This window comes from Dermacentor andersoni, chromosome 1 (assembly GCF_023375885.2).
Source record: "Dermacentor andersoni chromosome 1, qqDerAnde1_hic_scaffold, whole genome shotgun sequence".
Taxonomy (NCBI): domain Eukaryota; kingdom Metazoa; phylum Arthropoda; class Arachnida; order Ixodida; family Ixodidae; genus Dermacentor; species Dermacentor andersoni.
Window position 1 is genome coordinate 134,972,428 of NC_092814.1, and position 25,936 is coordinate 134,998,363.

The 25,936-nt window shown below is 43.2% G+C and overlaps 1 protein-coding gene across 3 annotated transcripts in view; it reads right to left on the reverse strand.

Annotated features, from left to right (window-relative positions):
- Positions 1 to 22,367, reverse strand: part of LOC129380595 (uncharacterized) — a 312,042-nt gene extending 289,675 nt beyond the window's left edge. For 2 of the 3 annotated variants that reach the window (XM_055062070.1, XM_055062073.1), the window contains exon 1: positions 22,076 to 22,367. In XM_055062070.1, coding sequence (XP_054918045.1) covers positions 22,076 to 22,180 — 105 coding nt within the window. In that variant the 5' untranslated portion in view covers positions 22,181 to 22,367. The remainder of the gene's footprint in view (positions 1 to 22,075) is intronic. The other variant, XM_055062072.2, reaches the window with a different exon arrangement.
- Between the last annotated feature and the right edge of the window lie 3,569 nt (positions 22,368 to 25,936).

The following is a 25,936-nucleotide window of genomic DNA, read 5'->3' on the forward strand; positions in this document are numbered from 1 at the left end:
GCACGCTGTCATATTTTTATTAATGGGGAACGTTTGTCCCTGGTGACCGTTAGTTGAATTTCTGTCACGCGACTTCGCTAATTAAGCGTGTCGCTTAAGCTTCGTCTGCTGTTTGACTTTCCTTTGCGTAACCGCGCGATTGGGAGAGCAATCCTGAAACAACGTAAGGTAGGTATAACTAAACTTTTGTAGGTATTCGTATCACGATCCGAGTGCTTTCTTCACGTGATTGTTGGCCGGCCAAGCTGCGGAATCCTCACGTTACTTTTAGGCCGGTAGATTGATGGTGCCAAAGAATGGCGCACACTTGCGTTTCTGGAAATAACAAAACTTTTGGGTGATTGTGAAAGTGTTGCTTATTTACACTTTCTCGGGTGCATGCTAGATGATGGTGAGGTCAAGCTTACGTCTCAGCTGTCTGTAACGATCGAAACGTTTACGCTTCTTATTAGACTATTGCTCCTTCGGACGTTGTCGCATTTTTAGTAATGGAGTCCCGGCCACGGCGGCCGCATGTCGATCAGGGCGAAATGCGAAAACACCCCTGTACTTAGATTTAAGTGCACGTTAAGAACCCCAGGTGGTCTAAATTATTCCGCAGTCCCCTACTATGGCGTGTCTCATAATCAGATCGCAGTTTTTGGCATAAAGCCCATTAATTTAAGTTGTTAGTATTTTGACTCTGTTGATTGTTAATTAAATTTCTGTCAGGTGATTTACCGTGTCACTTAAGCTTCGTCGCCCATTTGAGTTTTCCTTGCGTAACCGTGAAGGCAAGGGTCAGCGTAAAAACGCGGAAGGGCCGAATAACGAAACTATGGTAGGCATTGTATTTCTATGGGAGCCCCTCTCTCACAGGGCTGTTGACCAAACATGCTGCTTCACTTTTCTTTCCTCTCGCATTTGCTATTATTTGGACGAGCGTACGTGCTGAAATTTGTCATTCTGGATTTAGTCTAGAATGTCTTTTTCTCGCTCAAAAAGACATCTCAGCGCGTACATAGCATACTCGGGCTGGATTTCGCGACAACGCCCATACACCGGGAGTCACATAGCCCAAGTAGCCCCATCCGAGCACAAAATTTCAAGGGCGTTTTGATGGCGAGTGGGCTCGTCGCCGGATCTCGCGAAGGCTGCGGAATCTAGGGAACACAAGGATTTCAATGCCGAAACTTTATGGCTATAAAGTTCTCATAAACTTTTGGTCCGAAAGGTGCATTGACATTTCCAAAGTCGTGCTTTACATATTCAATTCCGGAACTTTGTGGGTTTAATATTGTTATAAACATTTGACGTCAAAGATGAATTGACTTCTTAAAGTCTTACATCGGAACATACAATGAGACAAGCCAAATCAACACACTACCAAATAAGTTGACAAAGCACGCAGCGGGGTCCGACAAGACGAAGCTCGTTTTGGTGGTTCATTTGTTCCGTCATGTCATAGAAAAAATATTAATATTGTTTTCACCTGCGCCAAAGCATCCATGTCAAAACACTAAAGCCAGTAAAGATAACTACGTTCTTTTTTATTTTTCTACTTTGACTTTTATTCGCGAGGACACATTGAGCCTCTTCAATTTAGTTGTTCTCGTTACCTGCGGGCTGCCAGAGCCAGCCAAAGCGCATCCGTTTTTCTCGTGTTGCCGCGACGACCACGCGGCGCACTTCCGTGAACGTTCGTTTCTCTCTGGCCGAGTGGATTTTGGCCTGGCAAAGTTTTGGACGCCTTCTGGCTCGCAGACGCGAAAGAAACAATGGTCACTCGCCGACATCACTGTGGGAACTCGACGGATTTCAACGCGTTCGCTTGAGCGCAACCTCTCCGGAAAGTCTTGTCTCGCCGGTGTATGCGCCGGTACCGGGCAGTATGCGTATGATTCTCTGTGGACCAAACGTCTCACACTTTCTTCGATATTCCTTCGGTAGTCACACCAGGTGCCCAAAGTAGGCCTTCGATTGTGGCCAACATGTTTTGCTTTGCCCCCGCTTCACACACAAAAAAAGATGAGCCACGGGACGCTTCATTTTTCGGAAATTCTTATTATATTATTCCCATAGCAATTACATGTGCACTTCAGGCGCATTCCTGCTGTCGCCGTCACCCTCATGTTCCGTATAAAGTCCAAGGGTGATAACATCGTGACTGCGCGCCGCATGCTGCATGTGTGAGTGAAAGGAGCGGAGCAGTGGCGTGGGTGAGCCGGCGATGGTGTCTTATTCTTGTGTGCGCAAGGGAGAAAAGCGGGGAGGAAGCACGCCGCCTTCCGTCGCGCGCGATACATAGGGCAGATGGAGGGAGGAGGGGCGGGCCTTAGGATTCTGTGATCTGTGAATCTGTGACACCGCAACATGCATATTCGCATTGTTTGACGCCATATATACCGTGAATTTGTCTTAGATACGTAGATTTATTGGAGACTTGGGGCGATATAACGTAAAACTATTCCAAACTTTTCTATTCCATTTCTGTAATCTGGCCTCCGCTAATGCCAAAATTTTTTTGGACCACCCCCACTTCTACTGTCTGTCACGTGACGTCACGAAAACCGCGATAGTTACCCATCTCATATGATGTGTACACACTGATTATGAATGATTTGACTGAACAAAAGAAAAATAGTTATTTCTGATTGATGCCTTTTCACCATTAGCCTCGTCTATTGGTCAAAAGTTTCCAGGCTGCAGCCACTTCACCTGCCTGTCACGCAACGTCACAAAACCGCAAAAACTCACCGCGTCAAAGTGACGTGTACGCATTGAAGATGCATTAATATGCCGAACAAAACTGAATTTTCTTCTGAATAACCGCAGGCTGCCCCGTTGCGAAAGGAATAAAAGATGGCTGTCGCCGATCGCTCAGGCGCTGGATACTCGCACCTGCCGGAGAGACATGGATTTATTTGCGTTTAATAAAACTTCTTGCGTGGCCGTGTAACGTTTTCGAGCCCTTTCGGCACGTTTACGACCTCATTCTGCCAACTCTTTTTTGCTGAGGATCCGTTTTAGCGTCGTTCTTAAGCTTCCGTTGCATGCCGCCGCGATTGTCGACGAGCCACCGCAAGCTAAGTAAGAGAAAGTGGACCACTCTCCGACGCCGGCACCACCCTGTTCATCCGGTTATCGATATTCAATGCAGTGGCTCGGCCCCATCGAATCCCTCTCCACCTGAGCATGCTCCCTCTTGTGAGACCAATTAGATAAGACAAGCCTCTCAGTGCAGGCAATGTTATTCGGTTTTCAAGCAAACAAAAGTGACCTCCTATGAACGAGGGGAGCCTTTGATTGGTTTGTTCAGACAAACCTGCGGGTGACCGCCCGATGCTTGCGTTGGCAGTTACGCAAATTTGACGTCAGGAGATTGGAATAAAACATATTCAAATAGTTTTACGTTATACGGCCCTTATACGTATATTTAAATATCTTATTGCGAGGTTTTGTGTATACGTGCAGTGAACTTTGTTTTCAGAGACACTTCTTTGCCTTTTATCAAGCTGTATGTTCGCATTTGTATATTCCACTTTATCTTCGCATTTCTAATGTACGAGGGCGAGTGAAATGAATGTGAGCCAACCAACCCCGTGCAATAATGGTTCTGTTCAATATCTGCGATGCATGCGCGTAGCACACAGGTATGTCTCATTTACAAAAGTGACACGCAGGTGTCAGGATAAATTTTCTCTAATGCTCTCATACACTAGGTTTAACATTGTTGCGTGACATAATGGACACTCCAAAAGTTGAACAGCGTGGTGTCGTGAGGTTTTTGACAGCTGAAGGTGTTTCCTAAAAAGAAATTAATCGCCGTATAGCTGCCGTGTACGTTGAACATTGCATTTCATTAGCCACTGTTGAGCGTTGGAGCAAACGGTTCAAAGAAGGACGCGAAAGCTGCAAACGCGATCCAAGACCCGGCCAAAGCGACCGTGCAATCACCCCCAACACAGTTGCAAAGGTTGATGAGCTGATTACACATAAACGGAGGTTAAGCACCGATGAACTGGCAGAGCGTGTAAACATCAGTCACATTCGGTTCACACCATAATTCATTACCATCTCCGTTATCAGCAATTGTGTGCGCAATGGATTCCCAAGATTTTGAACCAGCGCTAGAAGGCGGGGATGTTCGGCGCTGCCTCTTGACTCATATGATCCGGTATCACAATGAGGGTGACGATTTCTTTTCTGCACTTGGGACCGGGAACGAGTCATGGTGCCACTACTACGAGGCTGAAACACGACGGCAAAGCTTACAGTGGAAACATTCGAATTCACCACCCCCAAAGAAAGCAGAGGCCGTCATTTCCGTCGGAAAGGTGCTGTTGACCTTTTTTTCGAGCCTCAGGGGACATTACTGATCGAATTTTTAAACCTGGAGAGACTATCAATCGTTTCCGATATTGCGAAACGCCGGATCAAGAACAAGGTGGAAAATTGACGAATGGAATCATCTTGCTCCACGACAATGCCCGTGCCCACGTCGCTGATGTGGGTAATATAAAACTGGCAAAGTTCAAGTGGAAAACGCTGCAACATTCGCCATACAATCCAGAGCTGTTGCCTTACGACTTCCTCATTTTCGGGCAATTGAAAAACAGCTAAAGGGAACCAGATTCGTGTCGGTCGATGACGTTAAAGAGTCAGTTGCAGACCTTTGCAAGCAGCAAGCCAAGGAGTTTTATGAGTCACGTGGCCCTTTAGTGAGTGGGACAAATGTCTAAATGATCATGGAGATTACCTTTAAATAAAGTAGACCGTTTGTCACATATTCTCTTTGCTCACTTTCATTTGAGTTTGTGTATTTTGCAGAACTCCTGCTTTTTATACGTGCTCTCTTTTGCGACTATAATTTGGGTGCAGTTGCTCACAATATACGACTGGTGACAGCTGCTCTTGGGCAATACATTAGAACAAAGGACCGCGTCATTAACATTCTTCCCTGGCCGTTGTGGATATAAATATTGTAAACAAGAGGCCATATAACGTAAAACTTTTCCAATATGTTTTTATTCCAATCTCCTGACGTCGAATTTGCGTAACCGACAACGCAAGCACCGGGCGGTCACTCACAGAGTTGTCTGAACAGACCAATCAAACGCTCTGCTTGTTCATAGGAGGTCACTTTTGTTTGCTTGAAAAACGAATAACATTGCCTACACTGAGCGGCTTGTCCTACCTAATTGGCTGACAAGAGGCGAGGAGCACGCTCAAGTGGAGAAGCATTGGACAGGGCCGAGCCACTGCACTGAAAGTTGATAACCGTATGCAGAAGGTCGTTCCGGTGTCTGCGATTGGTCCGCTTTCCCTTACTTAGCTTGCTGTGGCTGGTCGAAAATCGTGGTGGCATGCAACGGAAGCTTAAGAATGACGCTAAAACGGATGCTCAGCGAAGAAGAGTTGGCAGAATGAGGTCGTAGACGTGCCGAAAGTGCTCGAAAAATTTACACGGCCACGCAAGAAGATTTATTATACGCAAATAAATCCATAGTGCGCATAGCCAGCGCCTGAGCGATTGGCGGCAGCCATCTTTTATTCCTTTCAGAACCGGGCAGCCTGCGGCTATTCAGAAGAAAATTCAGTTTAGTTTGCCATATTAATGCACCTTTAATGCGTACACGTCACTTTGACGCGGTGAGTTCTTGCGGTTTTGTGACGTCGAGTGACCGGCAGGTGAAGTGGGTGCAGCCCGAAAACTTGAGCAATAGCCGGGGGCTAATGGCAAAAAGGTGTCATATTAGAAATAACTATTTTGCTTTTTTCGGTCAAGTCATGCATAATCAGTCTGTACACATCATATGAGATTGGGAGCTATCGCGGTTTTCGTGACGTCGCCTGACAGACAGGTGAAGTGGGGGTGGTCAAAAACGTTTTTGATCAATCGCGGAGGGCTAATTACAGAATTGGAATAGAAAAGTTGTAAAGAAGGTTCTTGACTGACAATGTTTCATTGAGATATTTGTCCCCAACTTGTTCATTTCACGGCCTTTACATTTTTCATATGAGCAGCATGCACTGCTTTGCTGGTTTCGAACTGATATAGTTCTAAAGTTCGTGTGATATTTTCTGTACTTATTAAATAGGCAAAAAGACATGGAAGCATTGATATCAGTTATTTCCGACAAAATTTTTGGGACATACCAGTGTATTCTTTTACAAAAAAATACACATTTTACTTGTTTTAACCGTGCGACGCCACTGATTCTTTGTGAAGCTATATAGTTGACATTCGCTTGATATATTTTTATTATTGCGATAGAAATTGTAGGGAAACTCCTGACAAAATTTCGCGGATGCGGACGTGTGCCGCTTCGGGTTGTGGCTTCGTGAGCGGTGTTCCTGCGCAGCTGTAGTGTCGAAGGCCGCCTAACTTGGCACTGGAGATGCGCTGTAGATGGAAGCAGCAAGAAGCGATTGCTTGTCGCTGCTGGGTTGCTTCATCACGCCAGCGTTCCTACAGCGAGTTTACCGTCATTGAGGTGTGTTCATGTTTGGGTTTGCGCTGGATACCAAGTTTGTTAATTTAACAGGGAAGTGAAGGTTTACTGTAATGTACACTGGCGATGACACGTGCAGCTGCTTAATTATTGCAGTCTGGTAAGTTGCCGTCACAATCACTGCTTCACTTTTCAGGCGAAACTGCGACATTTTTTACTTTTATCAGCTCGTTTGACAGAGCTATGCTGACGTAGAGACTAGAATAATTTATTTCATGTTTGCATAGAGTTGAAATTATTGCAACTTCTTTTCTGATGACTGTAGCTCAGAATGTTTGTATAAAGCCACAAGGAAGCAACTTGCTGTCAGAACCAACAGATTTCTGTTAGAAGTGGTGTTGTTAAGATGCACATATTCGATAGTAATTTTCGTGCATATTTCTAACGCGTTTTTTTGCATACTTTAAGGTCACGCTGTGTTCCTGCTATCAGCCTGGTGTCCCTTTGAATCGAACATCATTCTTCGTTAATGATCAGCACATAAACAAGCCCACGGAAATCTGCTAACTTTCTTAGTATCTCTTATCTGCACGGTGCATTTTTGTGTCTGCGACCACTGAAACCGATCCTGCAAGATGGCTAGTAAAATGTGTAGCGTACTCGTGATCTCTTCTGTTCTGCATCTGCAACCATGGATGGAAGGCTGCACCCAACGTGCGTTAAGTTCCTTATGGGCCGATGTACTTGTAAACCCTGGGCAAATTTTTGTCTCCGCCACTGTTGAAGCAAGTCCACAGAAATGCCCCACTAAATTTCTTAGTACATGTGAACTGCAATGTAAACTGTCTGCGACCGCTGAAGCCATCTTGCAGTGAGCATTATAAACATGTTTAGTCGCCAAGATACCTGTAATCTTTTCAGAAGTATATGTATATGCTGCCGTGGAAGAACAGCCACGCTCTGCTTCTGGTAAGTTCCATCGAGGCTGTCTGATACCCTTGAAGTTTTAGGATGCACTTGTGTTTGTGTGTGACTGCTGAAGCAAGCCCACACAAATCCTCTGTTAAGTTTTGATACTGGTGAACTCATACAATGCATTTTTGTCTACGACTGCTGAAGCGAGCATGCTGCAAGTCTTTAGTTAAGTGTGTAGTCGCCAAGGTACCTGTGGCGGCTTCAGCAATATTTACTGCGATCACCGAAAGGCCACATTCAGCTTCTGTTTACTTGCTTGTAGGCCTTCGAGCCTGTGAACATTTATGGTGAATTTGTGTCTGTGACCACTCAAGTGCAGCACGTATCTTGTAACTTCTAGTACCTGTGAAATCAACTTGGTTTTGTGCTGAAGCATCTGTCTTGTAACTGCTTTGTATCTGTGAACACTCCAGTAACGTTCATGTTTGCAGCTGCTTAAGTGATCCTTCAGTAACTTTATTAATGCCCAGTGTATCTATCAAATCTTTACTACCTTTACTGTGTGTGACCCCTGAAGCAGGCACGCAGAAAGTCTGGTGTAGCTTCCTTCATGGCTAAGACGCCTATGAACTTTCGAGCAAATATTGCATATATGTACCTGCGACCGCTGAAGTGAGCCAGCCCTCAGTAGGCCTGCTAATATCTTTGTACCCCCCAACTTTGCAGAGGGCTTTTAAAGTTGTTTTACTGGCCAAAGTGCATCTGAAAAATATTACTTCAAGTTGAATGGTCTCGTAACTACACGAAAGTGTCAATGTTTGTTCTGGTGACCTTCAGTAGAATTTGCTATGGATGCAGAGCGCATTTGCTCTATAAATGGATGATCATACAGCAGCTGTTTGTGTTTATATATGACCACTGAGCTAGTCTCAAGTAATGTCGTTAATGCCTAATGTAGGTGTGACATCTTTAGCATAACTCGTGTTAGTTTGTGTAACTACTAAATATGACATAGAGAAAGGCTCTGGTAGCTTAAAGTGGCTAACATATCTGAACTGTTCAGCAAATTTAGCATTGATGCGCCTGCAACCACGCATGTGAGCCTGCAGCAAGCTTCATGATAACTTCCGTAGTTGCCCCACTGCGAATTCAATTTTCTTGCTACCCAAAGTGCATTTATAAACAGTTTCATTCATGCGCACGTTTACTAACCATGGTGCGTCATAAATAACTCCTAATGGCTGAGCGTGTATAATGAAATTATTGAGTTTTATTTGTTTGCATTGATGCCCTTTACTGAACACTGCTGAGTAAATTTGGTACTTGAAGTTGTCATCTACTTGCAACGAAATAAATACTCTATTTTTGATGAGGTTGTCAAATGATTCAGCCGCCTGCAGAACTTAGTTCTGTAGCTTCGTTCCTGTTAGCCCAAAGAAGTATAGCTTGCACGTTTATATGTTTTTATTTAATGCAGTTTTATCAAGCTGTATGTAATGTGTTCGCTTACAATAGCAGGGAATTATGGGCACAATGCTTATAGCTGCACTGCAGCCTTCTTTAGCATGGTTTGAGACGCGGTGGGCTGTATTCCTGACCTGTCTCCTGGTACTTCAGCTTTTGCATGACAAAAAGTATGGTCGCTTTATTGGACTACTGTAATGGATCTTCAAGAGCCTTGCAGTTCCTTTTCATCATTGCTTCCCAAGCCAACACAGAACCAGACCAAGCTTTGTTAATGGTGTGTAAAATGCAGCAGGCCCGCTGCATTGCTAGGGCAAATTATGAGGAACACCCGCCGTGGTTGCTCAGTGGCTATGGTGTTAGGCTGCTGAGCACGAGGTCGCGGGATTGAATCCCGGCTACGGCGGTCGCGTTTCGATGGGGGCGAAATGCGAAAACACCCGCGTACTTAGATTTAGGTGCACGTTAAAGAACCCCAGGTGGTCGAAATTTCCGGAGTCCTCCACTACGGCGTGCCTCATAATCAGAAAGTGGTTTTGGCACGTAAAACCCGATAATTTAATTTAATTATGAGGAACATCCCTATAATGTTAATTTATAACTAATATGGACGTCCTGTGGATATATTAAATCCACGACCAAATGTCCCACAAACGTCCTATGGACGATTGGCAACACAATATGTCTTGCATCCTGGTAAAATGTCCTTAGGACGTACTCGGTATTATTCAATAACAATAATCCATATTTAAACATCTCTTGGGCGTCCGAATATGCCATTATGACTTTCATGGGAACGTTTCTATGAACGTCAATTCGCGTGCATGCGACGATCCCATGGGCATCCAAGAATGATCCACAGGCTTCTTACATATGTCCTAGGGACGTTCGAATGTCCCTTTCCGGATCTCTGACGGATATCTGTAGGACGTTGGCGGTCCAATGGGTACAGGCCCTACATGGCGCGTTAAAGCTTTTAAGGGTGTCAACCATGTCACCGCATCCGTGTATGTCCCGTCCACGTTCGGATTCATGCATGGTTATACCATCATCGGTGGAGTTGAAGCGAAGTGCTAAACATTGCTATCGCTGTCGGTGCTTCGCCTTTTGGGCTAAACTCTCAATTTCCTTTACAATTATAGTAAGCATACTGTTGGTGCTCAAAACCTGTTGCTAGCACCTCAAGGAGTCCATCATACCACCAAAGCTAACTAGGTTTCACATATAAACGTATTTATGCCTAATTTAGCACAGAAACAATCGCAAACAATGACTGTTTTAAGCCTTTTTACTAAGATAGTCTTGAACTTAGGAGAACGATATATATCACATGCAACAAAAGCTCTCTAAAGAACGTTCATTTCAAAAAAAAAATTCTGCCCAACCATTTTTAGCCATACTTCCATAAACGAGGTCTAAATAACGTATTTCTTGCAAAATGCTTCCTCTTCAGAGAAAAATACAACTGCACCAATCAGCCTAGAAATACGAACTAAATACTGGTGCATATGTTGGTATTCAGACTAAACATAAGCGAAATGACAAAAACAATTTTTTAACGCGACAAATATTTTTAACTTTCCTCTAAGCAATTTATCACCGCACGCGAGCTAGCTAGCCGGCACGTTGCATGGAGGATCAGTAGAACTTTCTTTAGCTGTATGGCGGGAATTAGTGATGTTTAGCTGCTTTGTTTTAGTGACAGCACGGCGTGAGCTCGGCGTTAATTTGTCGCTGTTGATCCTTACAGCGTAACATTTTAAGAGTGTTTGTGTATAGAGGAAGTCAGAAGAGGGGACTGTAGTGAGTGGCGTAAATGAGAGCGCCAGCTATATAGGACACTTCCTGCTAAACCGCTGGCTTGTTTTCTCTCAAACTTTTTAAAGAAATAGCATTTCGCAGTGATTTTAGTTTGATGTTATGCCTGCGGGCGTTACTCATCAGTTTCGTCCACAATAAATTCCAAGTTCGCCCCACCTGCGGTGATTCTACTCAAAAGATGTCGATTCCACTGCAACTGAACGGTGGTGCCATCTGTCACAGCTATCGTGAACGCAGTCGTTTCACCGTTCCTGTGACAGATGGCGCCAACGTACATAAATGCGTAGAACTCAGTAGAACACAGCAACAGAGAAGGTCAAGCGGAAAGTCAGAGAGGCTGAAATAATCTCATGGGTGGCGGCAATGGAAAAGAAACCTGCCATGAGTAACTACTTAAGAGGAAAAAAACGAAATCAGGAAAGAAACCATTTATGGTAACTCAAAGCGAAGCTCATTACTTTTCGAAGCGAGATCGGGATGCCTTAGAACACGCACCTATAAAGCGAGATATAAGAAGAAAGAAGAAGCATGTGTTTACTGTGGTAAAGCTAGGGAAATGACGGAGCATGTTTTATTAGAATGGGAAGACATCTGTCCAGCGGTCGATTTAGGCACCACTGGCCTCCTTGAAGCCCTTGGGTTCAGTGAGAGCAGGGGAAAACTAAACATGTCCGCAATAGAGCTTAGTAAGATGCGATTGGAATATTGGTGGAAGAAAAGTAGGGAAACTACAAGAAACGGAGACGTACAAAAGCAAAGTTCGCAATAGGGGGTCAGAAAATTTGGGCGTGGTAGTTCATAGTGTTTTTTATTTCTTTTTTTATTGTTTAACCAAGGTAGAACATTAGGCAGTATAATAGCAAGAACTTGGAGGCGTAACCCACCGCCTCGTTCCAAAGGGCACGCTCATAACATCCATCCATCCATCCAGCGTACTTATAAACGCTGCTAAGTAAAGCAACTGCTGCTCTAACAAAGACGAGTGGCCTTGTCGAGATGTTGGCTTGAGCGACATTCCTTGTGCTAGCACTGTTAATCGCAACAAGTAATTATGAAGAAGAGTTTAGTAAATTTGACGATTGAATAGCAATGCTACCTCCATGCATTTACTGTAGGCATTCATGCTGGGGTATGCATTTCGTAGCCCGCATCCTCAAAACATGCTTGAAGTGCTGCGTAGGATCGGCCATCGCCGTCAGTGTCCTCGTTATCACGCTGAACGGTGTCAAGTGGCTGGCGCACAAACAATTAACCAGTGAGCGCACGCTTTCACGTAAAATAAGTTCTGTGAATGCGGGTCTCGCTCATTGTTATGAGGTTTGGTTGAATCTAGGCGCGCTTCGATTCTACGTCGCTATCGAAATTATGAAGGCCAGAAAAGGTAAAAAAAATGAGAGACGTACATCCCCTTATTCTAAGCCGAACGAAAAAATGCATTCAGTTGAAACAAAAAAGAATCCTTTTACGTGATTACACCTTGTTTGCAAGCCGAAGTATAGAGGCATCTGAACTTGTTCCGAGTGACGGCTCAAATGTTTCCGACCTAGCTTTCCTTCACTGGCATAATCGCCGTCGTTGCTAACATTCCGCTCCTCTTTGCCCCTTTGTCTTGTCTTGTGTCCTCAACAGTGGCGCGTACCCCCTATGGGGGATTGGCCAAGAATTACACGGTTTTCCGTAGGCTTAGAAGTAAAGCGAAACTAGATTTGAATGGTGCAGCCTGGGACGATAGAACTGTAATTTATAAGTGTAATGAAAATATTGTAAAAAATTTAATAAAGTAAGTTAACGTGAAGAAAAGAAATAATATAAATTATGGATGATTTTAGAAATTCAGCCAGGTACTCTTTTTGTCTCTCTACTAAAATTGTAAACCGCAAGAAAAGCATCCCTGTGGCTGTATCCCAGTGAAGTCGCCCCAACAGGAAGAATGGTTGGCGACGTTAGCGACAGGCCAAGTTTGGTAAATGAGTATTCTAATAGTTTTCTTTGTCTTAGAAAGCGGCGGCACGAGAGAAAAATAATGTTCGATAGTTTCAGGTGCACGGCAAAAAATAACATAGAGGGGACATAGTGAGATCAGACCTGTGTAAGTGTCCTGATAAAGCTAGCAACTTGTTTTTCAACCTCGTGGCGTCTACCTTTCCGCGGTATGGTGAAAGGCATCTGCATAGCAGCACAGTTGAAAAGATCGTTCCGTTGTCTCAATCATATTGTGGTTGTGAGCTGTCTGGTGGTTGTAGCCAAGCCGCATCCTCGAGTCTAAGCCTTCCGCCTACTTTTTGCCCACAATTATTCTAAAAGAAACTATTGGCCGGCCTTCGAGTAAACACGATAATTAAAGCTGTACTAGGACCCAATTATAACTTATTCGTAGGATATGAAACCACAAGAGGCCAACATTATGACTGTTTTGAAGATCAGGGCCCCTATAACATAAAGATATCCTTCCCTCTATTATGTTCCTCTTTTTATCGTGTACCTGTAACGATTATGGGGATAAGGTAGGTGGAAAGGCCCTGGTACTACTGATAAAGCACGAAAAGCAATGTAAGTGTAATATAATTCTTACATTATCTTTGCCCAGGACGCGTATTTCTAAAGAAATTGTTATGCATGAGCGGTTCGTATAAGAACAGGCTTCGATCTTGTTGTGATGGCAAACACAACATTACCACAGGCAGCGAGCGAACGTCATACGGGTTTTACGAACGACCGGCTTCGTGATTTCGGACCCGAAGGCTCCGAGTCACGACACATCTCGGCCCTTATTTACATGCACACAAAAAAGAAAAAAAAATACTTTGAGGGTGCTACTTTTTGATGGGGGCGGATAGTTAGTCACATGATACTTTTCATGTTTTGTGCGTGATATTTTTCAGGTAACGTCCAGTTGGACAATTAGCTGCGAGTAATGTTTTCGAGTTTCGCTCCGGGTATGTTATCGAGTTTTGCGATTAAATTGGTGCGGGTTATTTTCTAGTACTGTTTATACGCCAGCATGTTGAACGTAGATAGGAATCATTTGGACGATATTGCCGAGAAATCAAGGACGCCGCATGCCACCAACGTCATGCGCGACGAGTGACCGCGGAAGCAGCAGCTCCTTGGTCTGACCTGCGTGATTCTTCTGCCTGACGTGAGGTGCGGAATTTCGGTGCCATTTCGCTGCTGCAGACGTCGCCGGCTTTTTTCGCTCAATGGGTCATTTGACGCTTTTGCGTCCAAAGAAATCTCAAGTGAATTGAAGGAAAGAATTTCTGACGCTTGTGGGAGATTTCACATATTCCGAATTACGCGTGCGGTGTTCGGCGGCTGCCCTCCATCTACATCCTTATTTCTTATTTGCCTGCGGCTAAGTTCAAGAACGACGTGACACCTGAACTAAAAGCTTTTTCCTTAAGAGCCTGGTTTAACGGATGCTTTTCATCTGTTAAAATGTGGTAGCCGTGCCGACAAGTTTCAATGGTTTGCATGAATGGAAAGAGATGGATGAATGACCTGATGTTGCTCGGGGACACCAAGACATAAATTAAGCCCCCTTACTAGCAAATGTCGGAGTCGCAAGTCAGAAGTGGGTAACACACCACGCAGAATGGATACCGAATAAGAAATGTTCTGTTAGAGTTATATTTCCCGGTAATAGTGCTTTCTTTTTTTCTCTGAATAGGTAAACCTCGTGTTCAGTTGAAGTCGATTCGAGTTAGCCATGTGGCAAACTTGGGCGGGAATTGTGGTTTTTAATCAGAAAAATTATGGGGTTTAACGTCCTGAAACAGTGTGCTATGGGGGACACCGGAACGGGGATATCGGATTAATTCTGACCCCCTGGATTTTTTTTAACGCGTAGCGAAAGCACGGCATACGAACTCTTTTGCATTCCCCCTCTGAAAGCGGGCAACACGCTAGGTAATCGAACGCGTGACCTGGTACTCAGCAGCACAGTACCATAGCTACTGAGCCACCGCAGCTGCCCTTAGCTTTTAAAGGCTATCTATCACACATGCACAAGAAAAAAAAAGGCATTAGTGCCATGCTGAATATTAGCTAAACCAGATAGAGGCTATACATGTCGATGTCCTTGAGTCAATTTCAGTTTTTGATTTCATAAAATACACTTGGTAATCATAATCGAGAAGAAAGGGGGTTAACAGAGGTGCCCGATTTTTATTAGTCACATCATGGTAAGCCAACAAATACTGACACCAAGGACAACATAGGGGAAGTTACTTGTGCTTAATAAATGAAATAAAAAAACGATAAATTAATGGAAATCAAAGAGGGTGAGAAAACTACTTGCCGCAGGTGGGAACCGAACCCACAACCTTCGCATTTCGCGTGCGATGATCTACCAAGTGAGCTACCGCGGCCCCGTTTCCCCATCCACTTTCTTGGGTATTTATGTGTACTAGTAGATTCCTGGGAGTGTTAGCCAGCGCCACCACTCACAGACCTTGGCGGCGGACGTGGAAGGTCCGTTTTGCCGCAGGCGTCACGAGAACGTGATCTTTTTTGGGTGAAGGCAAGTGGTCAATAAACCTACGTATGCTACCTGAAGGCATCAATGTTGCCGGATTCGAGACCCTCGTTATGTCATAAACGAGAAGAAAGGGGGTTAACCGAGGGGCCCGATTTTTATTAATCATATCATGAGAAGCCATATCATGAGAAGTCATATCATTGGTTTGCTTAGACCAAACGTGCTTAGACCAATCAATTGAATTCAGCATTCAGTTGATTGGTCTAAGCACGTTGCGCTTGTCGAGCAGCCAGACAATACATACAGCATCTAAATGTATGTAACAAAATTGTGCCACAGTTATTGTATCAACGTCACATGCCACCCATTATTTTCCAAAATTCAACAATTCAAAAACAAATGATATTTTAGGTGTAAATAACAGCATCTTACAAAATCCGGATTTTATACAGAGATCAATGATGTTTAAAAAAATGTAAGAAAACATGAGTGTATTTGATGTCAAGGCAATGCAGTACATGTAAGAACCTTTGTGTTACATTATTTATTGGCCCCTACAGTCACACACCATTTTCTAATTCCTTTATGCATTTTTCTTTTTGTGGTAATTCTCACCGGGCCATCGCCAATTTCATCAAAAAGACTTGGAACATAATATTCGCGCCACTTGCCACCTTAATTATCATGACAACGTGATTTGACGATGCGCTCTGTTGTACATAATGTTACATTTTTTGCGAACTGGTACCTTGATATCATTTGAGAAGTAATACCGCGAAAGCAGAACAAAATTAAAGAGTTGCTGTATTCTTAGTAAGCCAAGGAAAACGCATGTTTCTTCTATGCCGTCTTATTGCAATGGAGTGCCGTAAGTTACTGTATTTACAATTCGTTTAATTGTATTGTTCAAGGTTTGTTCTTTATAGTGTGAGCAAGTGCCATATAATGTTATCGCATGCAATAATACAGATTAAACTAATGCTTTGTATATGGTTATCTGCAAAATCAGTGGGGTTTTCTCTCGCAAGGTGTACATCATTGCCGCAGCGGCCTTTATTCTTTTAGATGTACAGGTACCTGTTCAGTCCATGTAGCGTGTTGGTTAAAAATGACACCCACCTACTTTACTGGTTCGTACCCTAAAACCAGGCACTTACACGGGGAACACATCGAACCCTGCAGGTATAAAGGCAGCTGTAGAGAAATATCCTTCTGCAGGTTTCTGAAACATAGTAGCTTTGCTTTTTAAGATTTACAAATATTCCATGTTCTGAAAAGCAGTCTAGTACTTTGCTAACATCCTGCTAAAAGGTTTGATTCTCTACTTTATATTCAGATACCTCGAGGGCAACTGCTGTATCGTCTGCATATTGAAACCGCTTCGAATTAGTTTTTAACAGACCCCAATCAGATACATATATGTTGAAAGACAACGGTCCGAGCGTGCTACCCTGTGGTACCCCATGCGGTATGGGTTGAAAGTTGCCATAACCATCAAGTCTTACACACAGTACTCTTTATTTAAAGTAATTACTAAAGAATTCGTAAAACTCATTTCGAAAGCCCAAGCAGTTTAACTTTTCCAACAACATACTGTGGTCTATTGTATCAAATGCTTTCATCAGGTCTAAGAATAGTGCTAGTACTACGTGGTCATCTTCTAATGCATTGTTGATAAAATCCGCAAATTCTTCAAGTAGTGTAACCAAGTTCTTGTTATTTGTCTGTTCAAACTGTGCTGTGTTATTTAACGAAAACGTGTCGCAGAATGATTGCATGGTAGACCCATTGTTTTTTCCCATGATATGAGCTAACGAAGATAAAATTGCAATTGGCCTGTAGTTTGCGCACTCTGACCTTTTGTCATTCTTATATAATGGTCTTACTATGGATACCTTTAGTTCATCGGGTATTTCACCTGTTTCAAATATTCCATTGAGTATTTTGAGGATAAATTTCTTTAGGTTAATAAAGTTGTAGAACAGATCTCTAAAGTGAATTTCATCATACCCAGGTGCTTTGTGCTTTTTCATCTGGCGGATGATAACATATATAGATCAGATTCAGAAATAGGTGGCAAACACGCAGGATGCGCACAACCACGTTTCGGCCGATACGTGCTAACTTTACCAGGGTTCATACGTCTCAGTTCTTCTGCTACACTTGAGAAGGTCGTGTTGAATTTATGGCATAAGGTGTGGAAATTTTCCACTGGAAAGTTTTTTTTTTTTTTACTGCGTCGTCAATAGACGCCTTCTTGGATCTGCCCATCATTTCGTTCACCATATTCCAAGTTTTCTTGCTATAATTTTTTAAGAGTAAAGTGCCGCATGAGGTACGTTTTGCTTGTCGAATTTTTGCGATTACAAGATTTCTTAATGACCAGTATTCATCTCTGTATGAAAAATTTTCAGTTTTTTTTACACTTTTTCGAAGTTTCAACTTTCAGATTTATTTATTTATTTATTCACGTTACCCCTAAAGGCCCTCCAGGAGAGGGTATTACATAGGGGACGGGGCGATACAGCTATTAATAAACTCGATACATTTCAGTAATAATTGCAATAAAACATAAGGCATAACACGAAAAGGAAAAATGAACACAAACAAAAACAGCAAATTTTACACATTTCCGTCACAGCGAAGAAACTCTTGGAATTTTATGATGTCAGTTTCTGTGGCGATGGCTCATAGTAAGTTATTCCATTCGATGATAGTACGGGGAATGAATGAATTGGCGTAAGACGAGGAATGACACTTCACACGTTTAATTTTGAAATAATTATCACGGCGTGGAAAGATGGCATGAGGTGACTGAAACAAATCACTTCGAAAGGAGGAGTGGTGATAAAGCTTATGGAAAAGTGTTAAACGAGCAAGTTTGCGGCGATATGACAAATCTTCCAGTTCGGCACGTTTTTTTAATGCTGTAATATTGTGAAGGGTGAGCAGTCTGAAAATATGAAGCGAACAGCACGGTTCTGCAAGGATTCGATGTTATTGATAACGTAGGCTTGCTCGGGGTCTCAGGTGGCCGCAGCATATTCGATTTTAGGGCATATTAGAGTTATATAAGCCAGTTTTTTAACGTGCATAGGGGCGTGTCTGAGGTTACGTTTAAGAAGACCAAGTGAGCGGTTAGCAGACGCTAAGGTGAGGTCGATATGGTGATGCCATGATAGGCCAAACTGAAGGCGCACACCAAGGTACTTGTATGTTGTTAGTTCTACAGTATTGTCGTTAAGAATATAAGTGGTTGGAATGCGATCTGTGCGACGAGTGAAAGATATCTGCTTTGTTTTAGAAACGCTTAATGACATTAACCAGGATGAGCACCATAAGATTACTGCGTTGAGATCAGATTGTAGGGATTGGCGGTCACTGTCACAAATAATGTTACGGTAAATTACGCAGTCATCAGCGAAAAGTCGAATTATAGATGTTACACAGGCAGGTAAATCATTAATATAGATTAGAAAAAGCCAAGATCCGAGCACCCTTCCTTGTGGTACACCAGATTTCACATAAGCAGAGGAAGAGTTAGAATTATTAACCGAGGTGAACTGTATTCTAGAGGACAGAAAGTCCTTAATCCAAGCGAGCACGATAGGGTGAATGTCAAGCTGTGTTAGTTTCAGTAGAAGTATGTGATGAGGAACCCGATCAAAAGCCTTAGAAAAATCTAGAAACACTGCGTCGACCTGAAATCCTGCGTCAAGTAATAATTGTAAGTCATTAACGAAGCCAGCTAGTTGAGTGCCACATGAAAATCCCTTGCGGAAACCGTGCTGATAATTGAAAACAATGTTATGATCTTCGAGGTAGTTAATGACTTGGCTGCGAATGATATGCTCAAGAAGTTTGCAGATGGTGCCGGTTAACCAGATGGGTCGATAGTTCAATGGGGAGGAATGCTCACCTGATTGAAATATAGGTATTACTTTGTCTATCCGCCAGTCATTAGGAATTAGTCCATGTGATAGAGAGAGAGATACGATAATGAAGAGAAAGGCAGGGAGGTTAACCAGAGGTAGTTCCGGTTGGCTACCCTGCGCAGGGGGAAGGGTTAAGGAGGATAAAAAGAGAAACAGAGTGGAAGGGGGAGATAGAAAGAAAGAGAGACATGCACGAACAAAGCGCGTACACTACAGAGCGGTAGGGGGCGGCATTCTTAGTCTGTCGTGAAGCCCCGTAGACCGCAGGAACCTTAATAACGCGAGTAAGGCCTTCAACTCGAATGTTCTTTCGGAGCATTCGCCTAAAGCTTTTAGTTCTAATAGTGGACGATTGTCCAACTGGTCCAGTACTCTGCACATCACTTGTCTCTGAGCACTGTATCGCGGGCAGACACATATCATATGTGTAAGCGTCTCGTCGATGTTGCATGTGTCACCCGTGGGGCTTTTGGCCATTCCAATGAGGAAAGCGTTTGAGTTCGTAAAGGCAACGCCTAGCCACAGAAGGTAAAGCATGGTCTGTTCACATCTTAGTAACCCAGGCGGGAGGTGCATCCGTATGTCTGGAGAAAACGAACGCAACCGACACATGGTGAAAACATTTGAGTCCCACAGGGGCAAACTACAATCTCGGGACATCAATCGCATGTGATAATGATTGCGAAAACAAACAGGACAACACAGCGCAAATGCTTTGAGATATACTCTTGAGTATCTTATTGTTCAAGCCGAGATGATCCGAACTACTAGACATTTTAAGATTGCTTAATAAAGGTAAGATACATGTTTCATTAATCACAATTTCAGGCATGCAAATGCCATGGATTGTATTTCAGTCAGGGAATGAGCTAATGTCTTCTTTGGTGAATATTAATGAAACGGTGTCATTAAAAACCTGAGCGCATTCAGACTCATTAATTATGATGCCGTTACCGTCGGTAAGCAAAATGTCAGGATGAAAGCTAGGATTTATGATGCGCCAGAACTTACAAGGGTTGTTGGTTAGCAGAGATAGTAGGTTGTGATTGAAAAACTGGCGTCGAGTGGATTTTAGAAGTGACGTAGTCCTTGTCCCATTTCTTATACTTGTCCCATGCGCTTAGAAGACCATTTTTAGTGCCTGCTAGTAAAATCGCTTTTTCTTATTGTTCATACGTCGCAACTTCTGATTAAACCACGGGGCACTGCTGCTACATCGGATGGTCATAAGTGGAAGGAAGTCATCAACAAGTTTATTAAAAGCACTCTTGAATAAATCGCAACCCTGCTCAATAGTGAGCAATAAACATTGATTCATGAACTGGGTAGTGAAACAATCTAATTCGGAATTTATTTTTTCATAGTTAGCTCTGTTGTAACATCTTATTTGTTTAATACTATTTTTCTTTTTGTTAAACGAACCGGTAATGCATCCTGTTATTACGTCATGATCCGAAATGCCGTCTAGATGAATAATGACTGAACAAATATCGGGATTATTCGTTAATACTAAATCTATAATCTTGCCAGTACACGATGTGGGACGCGTGGGATTCGTAATAAGTTGTGCGAGTGAAAAATCAAGACATGACTGAAGAAACATGTTAGCTGCGGTTTCACTCGCTGTGACGAATTGTGAGAACCAGTTTACACTAGGGAAGTTGAAGCCTCCAAATATGAGTAAAGTACAGTTAGGGAAACGCGTACAGATTTCACACCGGATTCGATGAAATTCATACAAAAAACCATAATTCATATTAGGAGGACGGTAAACAGCACCAATAATTATATCAGTTGAACAATACTTAAAAGAAACCAATACACATTCAAGAAAAGAACTAATCATCACAGGCACGGTTAGCAAATCATCCCTTATCCCCAAGAGTACACCACCTCCTTTACGGTATGGGCTGTCGCATCGAAAGATGTTAAAACGTGTCTGGCTGACAAAAATTGAGTTATCAGGAATAAGATCAGTCAACCATGTTTCGGTTAGCGTTACAAGTGATGTGGAGCATGAATCGATTAGTGGAGATAGCAACATCCTTCGATACAACACTTCTGATGTTAGTGTAAAGGAAAGAAATTGTTTTGGAAGCATTACATGGCGATCTTTGAGGAAAATGGAAAGCTATGGTTTGATTTGAGGAAGTGACAGACGAACATCATTCTTCCGTGGGATGCCGAGAAACACGTACTACGCGAGCAGCCTCATGCAGTGTCCCATACAAGTATCGTTATTAATGTAAAGCTTGTTGAATGCGAGACGAGTGCGGTCACCTTTTTTTTTACAGATTTCCCGTACTGCCAGAGATGACGGCGCTTTTGTCGGACAGCCTCAGAATAATCACGAGCGATGCTGAAGTCGGCGGCCTTCAGCTTCGATCCGTTGCTTAGCACAGATTCAACTTCTTTATCATTGTAAAATTTAGCAATGATTGGTCTCGCCTTACTTGTAGAAAAACGGCCCAAACGATGCCCTCTCACAACTGAAGTTGTGACGACACTTAGTTTGCTGGAACGAAATTCGTTCATGAGCTGCTCCGATGTCGCCAAGTTTCATCGTCTGTAACATGGATTCCATAAAAAAGAACGTTAGACCGTCTAGACCGGTTTTTTAAATCATCAATTTTGTCTTGCATTTTAGACAATTCTAAGTTTGGGGTTAACGCGGACTGTGTAGATGGCGCCAATTCAGTTTTAGATTCCACTTCATCGACACGCTTTGTTAGGGCATCCAAGTCATTCTTGACGCTGATATGTATGTTTAGGACCTTGTTCAATGACTCCAAGACTGTAGTATTGCTAGCTTCCAAACGTTGGACCACAAGAGCCACATTGTCTAATTTCTCCTCTTGTGCCTTAGTCATGGGCCCAGGGTTCGATTCAACATCGCCACCGAGAAGTAGAACGCGCCAAAGGTACATCAAAGCAGCGCGGGCACATTTGAAAGAATTGGGTGGCGACGACACCGCGAAAAGGAAAACATCGTCGTTACGGTAACAGAAAGTTTCATACTGACAGACCTGGAAGAACATCAGGGGTGAGCGTGGCATCGTAACTGCGGTGCCGTGGCCCGTTGCGTCGGTGAAATGGGCGCGTTGTTTAGCGGCTGGGTCAGCTGACGCCATTCCATGTTGCCGGACTGCATACACAGTAGTGTCCAGAACTGGCAGTGGTGAATGCGGTGACGCGGAGCACTTGGCTGAGAATCGAGTCGCATAATTCTTTGCGGCATCAGCACACCAAGAGGGTTGAGCATAACCAGCCGTAGCGGTGCCGGCGTGACGGGAGACAGCTGGCCCAAGAATTATAGCAGCAGCACCTGGAAGAACATCAGCGGTTAGCGTGGCATCGTAACTGCGGTGCCGTTCATAATTATGGGGTTTTACGTGCCAAAACAACTTTCTGATTATGAGGCACGCCGTAGTGGAGGACTCCGGAAATTTCCACTACCTGGGGTTCGTTAACGTGCACCTAAATCTAAGCACACGGGTGTTTTCGCATTTCGCCGTGCCGTTCATAAGATAAATGAACTAGCTCTTCAGTCATCCATTTATTGTCAGCGTTTCTTATTTTTATCTTCGCTCCTTTCGATCACTTGAGATAAATATATTGCAATGTTTCTGTCATTTTCTTCTACAAGCTTTTGTGACCAAGTCGCAACAGGGACATCCAATCAAAATTTTGAATACATTTATCTACTACGTTGTTATCTAATGCCTATTTTGTAATAACGTCACCACAAATTTCAATGTGTTTATGCGTCATCACCACATGGACACACATAATGATCCGCTAATTTTTGTCTTCTGATACCAGAAGCATAGATGGCATTCATTTACACATCTAACCATAATATGATCAATGCAAGATCTTGTAATTTTCTAGCCACGTTAATCCTCTCTAGTGTAATCTCTAAATGCATTCTCTAGGCCAAATTCTGCTAATAAATTGAGTTAATCGGTTACAACTCGACTACATTATTCATTGTGTCTATGTTAATGTCTCCAACTAAAAGTTACCGCGCTTGATTTACGCGTTTCTGAAAAAAAAAGGATATGCTTAGTTCGTCTACAAAACTATTCGCGTTCATATTAGGAGGGTTATATATCGCACATAACGTATAATCCACATCTTGTTTATTTATAGAAAGCCCCACTACTCCTGCATTGTTAAAGCTTACTTCTATACTATTCGATATCCAGTCATCATGAATGAACACAACACCTCCACCCTTTCTCTTTTCCCTGCGCCCCGCATAGCGAGTATAACCATTCAGGGTATACATATTTACCGAAGACATGTCTACATTTACTTCAGTTAAAACAATAAGGCCACTGGGAAGAACTGCTTGTTTTAGACATAAACATAATTCATCCCAATTTTTTTTCAAGCTGCGTATATTTATGTGTACCGGATTTAGATTTATTTGCAAGCCTTCGTCCTCTAACTTATCATCTACATGAGCATTCCAGTCACTGAAGTTGTGAAATGTACCCATTACGTTATGTAGATAAGATCCCTTTCTGTCCTGATGTGCTTTTTCGACGCTCGTTCAGCTTTTCTGATTAGCATTCGTCCGTTCTGTGTGCAAACGTACTGGTAGCCTTTCCGTTTAGCAAGCTGTCGGCATTGCCAAAATAGTTGCTTCTGGTTCCTTGTCATGATGTCCTTGATAAAAATGTTTTCATGCTTTAACGCTTTTTTTATAGCCAACTGTCCCTAGTCTTCTGGTCTCTGAAGCGAACAATGATTGACGCATTTCTGTCAGGCCGTGCTCATAGTCGATGTACCGCTTCAATTTCCTTGTGTTTCGGTGCCGGCAACTGCAGCCTCGAGCTAAGTTTTGTCAATGTACAATATAAATCTTTGTTAGGCACCTCACGAATTCCAGGTATTTCAGCAAGGTGAAGTTGTAGGCCAGTTGGTGAGACATTGCGCATAAAAAACCGCTACAGACACGGGACGGAGGGAAACGAGTTGCCAGCACCGCCCGTGTTGTCGTCTCTCCCCGTCCGGTGTCTGTAGCGGTCTTTTATTCATCATCACCACCAGATATTCCAATCTTTCTACGCTGTGAGTACACTTACATAGTTTCCACAGTGTCTTTCAACAGAACTATTGCACTTACTGTTGCAGCTAATTTTTCTGTTGGCTCTCCTGATGTTCTTTTTTTCATCTTCTCAATCTGCTTGTCATGACCATCAACCGTTGTCAGAAGCTCGTCGTACTTAGCAGAAAATATTTCAATTGCCTTGTTCATAGCTTCAGTCAAATTACACTGTTTATCAAGTTATTTTCTTCCAATCTTTCCAATCTGACGAAAACTGAGCCAAGCTTTCGATTTAAGGCGTCAATCTGTATGCTCTATTCCTTTCGCTCGCTTGCATTTACCTTTTCATGCTCATCAGTATAGGCATCAGACTCTTGGGATTCTTTTCGTTTGCATTCATCACATTTCCATCGCAATGAAACGCACAGTACCATACTTTTCAAAGCGCATTTCGCTATTCCCGAGCACTTCTCAGCATGGTAAATGCTACAACACTCACTGCATGTTAAACTCTGTTCGTCCTTGCCTAAATTCTTCTGACATGAAAAGCAGTTCTGCGCAGACGTCGTCACTAAACAAGACAGGATGCAGTCCAGTGGAGCACACAATGGTAAAATAAAACTGCCTTTCACCTAAGACCAATAAAAAACACGGTTAGAACTGCATTCAATGCTCCATAGGATTGGGGGGGGGGGGGGGGGTGGGAAGCCTGGCCTCCCATTCATCTTCCTTTTTATGCAGCTTGTTGCCCCCGTGTCCATGACGTAACCGCTGCATGCTGCCCCCGCGATGAGCTTTCCTTTTCTTCGGCGCAAATCCTGGTTTTCTGCGCCGGGATTCCGTTCAAGGGTTCCAGGTACGCAGCAGGCAGGGACCGGGCACGCACAAGGCTAAGACTAATAAAAACACTGTTAGTACCGCATTCAATGCTCCACCGGACTGGGGGGGGGGGGGGGGAGGGGGGCACAAGATGCACAAGAAAAATAAAGGCATTATTGCCATGCCGAATATCAGCTAAACCAGATAGAGGCCATACATGCCTATGTCTTTAACAAAGAGCGACAAGAGTGAGGGCTGAAGATAGAATTTTTGAAGTACACTGTATTTAATATGTGTTAATACAGCATACTGAGGTGTCCAATCTCAGATATTTTTTAAAAAATGGCCATACAGCGGGCCACAGATGTCATAAAATGGTAGTGTACATGAAGGAATACCATGGTAGCCGTTGACAAACGCTTTTTCTGATACCTAGAAGTTTGATTGCAGTAATTAGCTTTTGGTGAGTTTTCAAGAATTGCGCATTAATTTACTTACCAGCATCAAGTGTTACCAGCCTTTCAAGACAGCTCTTGCACTCTGTGGGGTGCTCAACACACGAGCAGTATTTATTACCATGTTCCTTCTGAGTACACATCATAAAGAGGATATGACGCATGTTCGCTAGGGAATAGCTTCGATAGTTTTGTAAATAGTTCACGAAAAACGCTTCTAGCTCAGATAATTGATTTGAGTGTAATGCTACAGGTATATTCAGATGTGCTTTAGTTAACCTCAGGAGAATATTTTTTTCCTCGAGACGAAGGGGCATTCCGACCGGGGACAATGGTCAACGGCATTTATGAACGAAAAGTATTGTAAATCTGACTCCAGAACCCCAGAACACAGATACGTGTTGTAACGTGGCCCCAGCTGTCCATACTGTGAATTTCAATGTCGATGTTCTGGCCTCCAGATTTCAGCTAGCCTCCCTGGCTTCTGGCACAGAAAACGACTAAAACATTCATCCAAGACCTTCGTAGTGAATTGAGGTCACAATAGCTGTGGCGAC